Below are 7,963 nucleotides of genomic sequence, written 5' to 3' on the forward strand. Positions count from 1 at the left end.
CGAGAACAAAGGAGGTCACTATTAGCGAGGCGCAGAAACGGCGCGAAGCTCTGCCACCCCAAAGTGCAAGCGCGATAACAACAGACGAAATCTCACAAAACCAAGAGGAACATGATTTCCAACGTAGCCGGGCGCAGCGGTCAGAGGGTTAAAGAAATTATGACAATTGAGTAAGCATCCTATAACGGGGACCCGATGACATTTAGCGCAATGTGACATGCTGATCCCCGGGAAGGTAGTCTCTCTCCGGGTGATGTACAGTGTGTTGTTGTCCCCGTACGTTTCCCCACACATGCATATCCTAGTGCATCGTGCGCGTTAAATGAGGATCCGTGTAACCCCCCCTTTCAGTTCCCTCTGCCACTGTGTCACCATCTTCCCCTCTCTCTCTTTCTCTCTCGCACTCTGTCCGCCAGCCTTTCCACCTTTGCCATTTCTCTCTGTCGCTCTGTGTCCCATGTGCGTCCTCTTAGGAGCACAGTGGCTATCGTTACTTAGGCAAACGGTCGTATTGGTGATGCCTCCAGGGGTATATATACGACGAGCGCTGCGGGGTTTGATAAACACTTGCCCATCAGCGATTACTGCTGCACCATGTATACGTCACTGGTAAGCGCAATTAAATGGACCAGCGAATGCTGTTCCACGAAAAAAAAGAGTCGGCTTCGAGGATTCCGGGGTGCAAAACAGGATTCGCGAAGAACGGAAGTCCCGCGGACCGTTGCCGAAGATTGGTCTTCAGTGAGCTTTCGATTTGGAGAATCGTCGAGTGCCGCGAGACCGCGATATTACATATCTGTGCGTGATTCATAACCGGGACTCCTGTGAACAAACGTTATCTGTGATCTCGATCTTTCTTTTTCCATTTCCATTCATTCCTCGCGGCTCGTTCGGTCGTACGCTTGCCACCGACGCGTGACGCCTAGTTTCGGGAGGTGATCGAGGAGAGGTGAGTAGGGTGAATGCAAACGGGCTGGAAACAGTACCAGACAAAATGTACCTTGGGGCGGCAGTGGCAATATCAGTCTGTAACACAACCTGTGTGGTTCCATAGTAGAGGGAACTATGCCCACCTTCTAGATGTCTAAACGAACAAGATCAAACGTCGTACAACATCTTCATTCTTTGGTTTGCGATCTTAATACATACCGGCGATTATTCCAGAATTTTTTAAAGTTTGACGCCCTTGGCTGAGGATTTTTTTAATAGAACGTAAAACGTAACTCGCGTGAATGAAGATTTCTAAGCTTCCATTTGGTACAGCATAATTATTGAAGAGTATATGAAGCCTTAGCACTCGAGTGGTGACTCAGAGTCAACACTAAAAATTGCTGTACCATTATTCAAAAGTTTATATCATTGAATATATTGGGATCGAACCAATTACTAAACATTTAAGTATTGTATGAGGTGTTATATCAATTTCATATCTATAAAATGAAAAAAATCATGTGGAATGGAATTATTTTACGTCGGAAGAGATGTTTAATTTTCGAGTTAATTTTTCAAAATTAGTTGCATTTATTCAAAGTGTTTTTATTTAATTATTTGGTCAGTCTGGAACATGATCCATTCTTGTTTCCATTTTCCATTTTTATGGAAAATAAACATTTTCTGTAGCAATTGGATGGAAATCTCGAATAAGGGCCAACGTTCCCATTCAATTATAAGAAATAGTGCAACCATAATTCTAAGGTCTTTTGATGTTTTCGCAGTCTAATCATCACTAGAGGTTTTATGCATTTACCACGAAATTGATTAGATAAATTTTGAAATCATTAGGAGATTAAAACATTTAAACCCTGCAATGGTACCCTGGGTCTCTCATGACCCCCTAGTAAAATGGTATGTACGTTGATTCTTGTAACAGTGTTACAGACAATTATTTTGAAATTTCTTTAGTGCCTTCCGAACAATTTAGATTTTGTAGCCTCAAACTATACCTAAAAGTTGTTGGATAAAGTATTGGAATTTTTGGGAAGATTTAAAAGATTTAGGAGAAAGAGTTATAGGATTTAGAAATAATTTTTCCAAAGATTTTATCTGATTTCTGGCTATTGCAATAGTTGCAGAAAATTCTTATTTTGCTTAATAGTGATCACAATAATGATCACTCTGTAAGCAAATTACACATATAGTTTCTTTGATAGCCACATCCACTAGAATAGAATTTGTGTCGAGATACATTGTTCTTACTTTCCTCCATTGTTTCAGACTCATTCGTTTTGTTGGACTTTTGAATAGTGTTAATTTTTTCTTTGCTCTTTTCACAGGTAAAATCGTTCCACTATATTTCAATACTTTACCACGTTAATTGCCGAGTGTATGAAATTTGCTTACAATGTACAAAACACAGAAGGATTGAAAGAACAATTCATATTATAAATTTCAACTTTCCATATTATTGTTTTTTAATATAAATCGCTTTGATTTTGTACCATTTCCGTGGCTACCGAGTCAATTTTTCAATTATTTGAAATATAAGTGTCGACTATAAGAAAAGAGAGCAAATACCATTGGCTCTTCACTAGTATCAACAAAATGAAAATAATACGTCAATATTCGTAAATCGTTTAAAATATTTCACTGTTCCAAATTTCACTCATTTCTGCCACAAATGCAGAAAATCCGCAGTCTAGTAATTGCCGCTTAATCGGTCCTATTTACTCTGAACTCGTTATGTTTTTTATGTTTGTTGATTTCCACGGTTCAGTCGAACTATTTCCAATTTTCCTACTCTCATTGTTTCCGTATGGTTACTCCCGCTGAATGAGGATTGTATTAATTCGAGGAACGCGTCGGTTAAGAGAATAAGTAGGAATAGATTAAACGAGAGTCGATGATTTTTAGCTCGGTGACCGTCCAGCCAGAACAGAATCTACTATGTCTGACCTAATAACAGCCGCTCTACCGCTGCCACTGGCTGGCTCGAAACGAAATAGCTACTGCGGCCGAGTTTGCGACCGTTTTCGGTAAAGAGGCTAGCCGGCTGCCACGCGAGTCGAGCAGCAGTCTTGCAATCGATTTTCTTAATTGATATGCGGTCTGATGCACCGTTTAAATCGCACCCCGCAGACGCGTAATTACGCGAGAATCGATCTTCCGCGACGTAATTTATAGACGTTTAAACACAATAACGTAAACAAGGAACGAGGATTATCTACGATGACGCGTGTACCACGAGAATTGCGCGGCCGGTTTGTTCGACTGTAACGATGTAATAATGGCCGACAGCCTGTTCGAAGCTTCATTACAGTTTTCACGATGGAAATTATTATCATTACCATATACACATTCCGGTTAAATAACAAAAGTCAAAACTGGGTCGTACTCGGTCACTGACGCGTTTCAGCGGTATTTAATAACTTCAAAAACGAATTTTCATTTTGTTCAAGTGCGTTTAAACTTGTTAAATTATGGACGGTTCATTCAGTTTTTAATTTGGAAAATGGGGAATAATTTGAGTTAATTGGGCATGTGTGAGTTGTGATTTCTAGTTTAGATAAAGAAAAAAGTTATCTATTATTATTAAATATTACAACAACTAGGGGGTGATGTCCTTTATCCTTAATAACAGTGTAGATTCAATTCAATATATTTTACATTCTGTCTTCAATGAGAATTATATGGGTTGTTCGCAGACTTTTGTTTTTCTTTTTACTGACAAAGAACTTGATTGATGCTTAACAAACTATATTTAGAAAAATGACAAAATTTGCAAAAATCACTGTTAGAAATGACCATTTATTACCATATTTTATAATATTCTCTACATTTTATTTTCTGCAGTTAGTCGATTTGGCAAATGAATGCTACATGTGCTAAAAAACAGTAAGAAATGGAGAAGGTACATTTTTCCGATTCTCTTTGCAAATGAATATTGACCAAGGTACATTGCAGCTCGAAATGGGTCTGATTGAAAGCAAAGATAGATTAACCCTTCAGGAATGACGTTTATATGCCATACTGGGTCTGATGAATATTTCAAAATTGATAACGCAAGATCGGATTATCACTTTTCAGAATTTGAACATTGCTGTGAGCAGACTGCAGGTTTTAATTCAAAACAAACATTTTTTGCGTTAAGTCCAAGCAACAAGAACCAAGTAAAAAGTTCTTCCTTTGATAATTATAATAATTTGAAAATCATATGTCAATGTCTCTAAATTCTCTAAACCCTTCAGAGATGTTGTCTGTGCATCATAATGACGCTTAAAGAGTATTTCAAAGTTGTATGAGAAACTATGGTTAATGTCTGTAACAGCGTACAACGTTGGTCGTAGCAAAAGAAACTAGCAGTCGAGCTTGAAGGGTTGATCTACCTCATTTTGGGGGAAGCATAAAATCCGCAGTCTAGTTATGAATAGTATCAAAGATTCTGAATCACAGACATATGAGAATAACATTTTTAAAGCTATATCCAAACTGGATCAATATCGAGCAACTTTTAATTGATGTTAAAAATTGATTATCCGGCAACGTTAACCCCTTACCCTAGAAAATTCTATTTTGTTGTAGTCGATATATTTGTTTTCGATATATTCTTGTTTCCTACGAAATTCTGAACGATGAAGAATCTCTAATCACTGCAACCACAAAATAGTAGTGCAAGGGGTTAATCTCTCTACCGGTCTACTCAAGAGTGAAGTACTCGGTTGCTGTCGGATCGAAGGCTCATTCAAGATCGTCGAAGTTTAAATTCTCAAACGGTCCGGGCGGTCTGAAAGCGCGACGCTCAGCGAAACAATTTAGCCCTAAGTCGAAGTAAACGTAAAGTACAAAGTCAGCAGCTGATCTGGTGTGAATCCTTAGGTAGCCGTGATCACGTTGGCTAGCTGCGTGGCAGCGGCCCCAGCCCCGGCAGATGAGGTGATCCCAATTGTCAGTCAGAGCCAAGAGGGTCCTAACCCGGACGGTTCGTACAAATGGAACTACGAGGCTGGGAACGGGATCAAGGCTCAAGAAGAGGGTCAGTTGGAGAACGCGGGCCAGGAGAACGAAGCGATGAAGGCTGAGGGCAGCTTCAGCTACCCCGGCGACGACGGCCAGCAGATCTCGTTGACATACGTCGCGAATGCTGACGGATTCCAACCCCAAGGAGCCCACCTGCCCACCACACCTGAGATCCCGCCTCTGATCAAAAAAGCACTCGAATGGATAGCGGCGCACCCCTCGAAAGAAGACCAGAACCAGGTGTAAACGATAGGGCGCCCGTCGTCCAGTGATCTCACCGAACCTTCTTTTGTAATTCTGTTCTACCGACGAATATTCACATGATGAGTCGCTCCATCGTCGTCGTCGCTTCTCGCTCCCCTCCACGGCTCTAACGAAACGCGTATATACTCTGGTTCAATCTGTTGTAAATATTTATTGTATACTTATGGAGATATGTATGTTGTATCAATGTATTGTGCATTACTATGTTTATTATGTATTGCGTATTATGTCGCACGTGCGGACGCGAGCATCTACCATGAGCTACGACGTTCTACGTAATCGTTCTTGGGTACATGCCGCGGCGCATACGGAATAAACGTTGCAATTCAAGAGAGAGATATCGATTTATTCTTCGCGACCCGACCATGCGATGATTTCCAGCTGGACTTCCTGTCCTGGGTGTTTCGTAGCCTCGTGGAACTCACAGTGATCTGTCTACTGATAATCTCGCGGGGGACGAAAGTCCAAAATCATGATTCATCCAAAATTAATGAATATTGTTGGAATCATATCGTTTTTCCTCCACCTACCTTTTCGCGTATAAAATGTGGTCTATGCACTATTTTCTTAGCTGGAACAGCACGGTATGTATCTTTACATGTATTGAGAAGAAAATGGAGGTAGGCTAAACGAACGCGATTAAATATTTTATTTCGTGAATTTGTTAGGAGAATGCGAGCATTGAACGAAGATAGTCTGCAGAAAATGTGAAATTATTTTGGTGGTAACCACTATGATTGGGTGAATGTACACCTCTGGATCGGTAGACATTTGCAAAAGAAACTTGCCGCAAAATTGTTTACACAAACAAAAATTGTTGTTAAAGTTTATTTTAGGTTGCGCTTCCGAAAAGTGATTAATCTATTCTAATCTTTAGATTTTTAATATCATTGGGATATTAGAATCTTGTTCTAATAAAGGCTTTTTCAAGTTTAATTTTTCGATCGTCACTAAAAGCTTTTTACCAAAATTATAGAACCATTATAAGAATTCAAAATATCTAGACTTCCGTTTAAAAATTTATTATTTTAATATAAACTCGTCAATTTAAGCAAGAGGCTCTGATACTTTGATCACCTACTAGTGTAACGTAACATTTAAAAATGGATCCCCAAGCTCAGCCGAAGTCTTAAAATCCATTTTAAATCTAGCGAGCCCAGTTAAACATCACGGTCAACCGCAATCGAGATGCCAACGGTGAATCGACGCAACAGTTTACTCCCCGTTTGGGAAAGCAAACTGGACTATCTGTTAACGCCAAGTTTAATCAATGTAACTTTATATCAAGACCCTATTTATTCTTTGGCTTGGAATTCGTCCAGTTCAAGTTGAATTTACGAACTGAACCAGATCAAACAGAAACGCAGATCGAGTTAAATCTAGTTTACAAACACGTTACCAAAAGGTAGGTCAGGGTGGGTCATTTACGGACGTAGCTTGCGCTCAACAGAGTTGTTGTGTAAACTGCAGAGCTTCGACTTGCATTTTGCATGCCAACAACTCTTTTATACTTGTTTACAATTCATCTATGGTTATACATACTGTATCCCTACATCAACATACTCAATGGTTTATTCGGGGAAGCTTAACTCCTGGTCTTATAATAACGAGACGCGTGACCAAGATTTCCATCAAAGTCTAGTAAATATGAGTGCATTTAAAATCTATTTACAATTTTATTAGGTCGTTGCAAATGTCCGATTTTTAACAGCGACATTTAGCAAGTTTCTTGCCTTAACATTAACCGTACCACGACCAGTATATACATACATATATATTAATTATTTATATTTTATATTTTTCTACATTTTAATTATTATTCCTATGTTTTCTAATTTTTTTAATTAAAGTGGGGCTCAATCGCTTTTTTCCAATATTTATTCAAATAGTATGTGTATACATATATTTAATTTTGCATTCGAATATTATCGTGTAAATAGCTACATCTAATCAAAATAAAACAATCAAATCAAGCTGACAGCTTGTATTCTTTAATTACCATTTTCTTGAAGATATGTAAGTGTTCGGTGATTTATGGACCGGAGTGTATGTGCTTTGTTCTATACTGCATTTTTATAATGCCCCATTCTTTTGGTGAAAATATATTCTACAATGTTTAACTTATTATGAAATATGTTTTTAGCGCATTAAATAAATATGTCAGCGTGTACCACCGGTGGAACGCGTTAAGTTAACTATTATTATAATATTGACTATTTTGTTCCTTTGTTTGGATTTCTAAAAATAATAGTAATATACTAAAAAAGAAGAAAAATGATATCTATCGTATGCCTACATGTTCTACATTACCAAAACCAAAGTAGAATTTCATCTCGGTTTAAAGGAAATTAATAACATACATACAGTGACTCCCACTAATATTCAGACACTCTTAAAAACACCATAACTTTTTTAATATTGGAATATACGACTTGAAATTTTTGGAGAAGTTAGAACGATTGGTCTGCTACACAACGTCATAAAATTTTTTGAAAAAACTGCAAGTTGTCGGAATTGCAGAGAAAATACTAAAAGTTGTATTTTTCAACTATTTTATGTGGGCTTATATGGAAAATTTAGAAAACGCGTTTCGTAGATCTGTATCAATTAAACATATTCTGAAAATTTCATCAAAATCGGTCGACGTAGTAATGAGCTAGAAACGTTCAAAGATGGTAAAAATTGCAGTTTTCACGATTTTCGGCCTCTAACTGCAGTAATTCTAAGAATTCTTACATCTTTCAAT

At 38.2% G+C, this 7,963-nt stretch overlaps 1 protein-coding gene across 1 annotated transcript; it reads left to right on the forward strand.

The window, feature by feature from the left end:
- Window positions 1-465: 465 nt before the first annotated feature.
- Cpr22 (cuticular protein 22) lies at window positions 466-5,553 on the forward strand. The gene is made up of 2 exons (XM_076439145.1): window positions 466-609; window positions 4,813-5,553. Exons 1-2 carry the CDS (start codon window positions 595-597, stop codon window positions 5,197-5,199), a joined length of 402 nt encoding a protein of 133 aa, XP_076295260.1. The 5' UTR covers window positions 466-594; the 3' UTR covers window positions 5,200-5,553.
- The last annotated feature ends 2,410 nt before the right edge of the window (window positions 5,554-7,963 follow it).

This window comes from Lasioglossum baleicum, chromosome 15, assembly GCF_051020765.1.
Source record: "Lasioglossum baleicum chromosome 15, iyLasBale1, whole genome shotgun sequence".
NCBI classification, from domain to species: Eukaryota; Metazoa; Arthropoda; class Insecta; order Hymenoptera; family Halictidae; genus Lasioglossum; species Lasioglossum baleicum.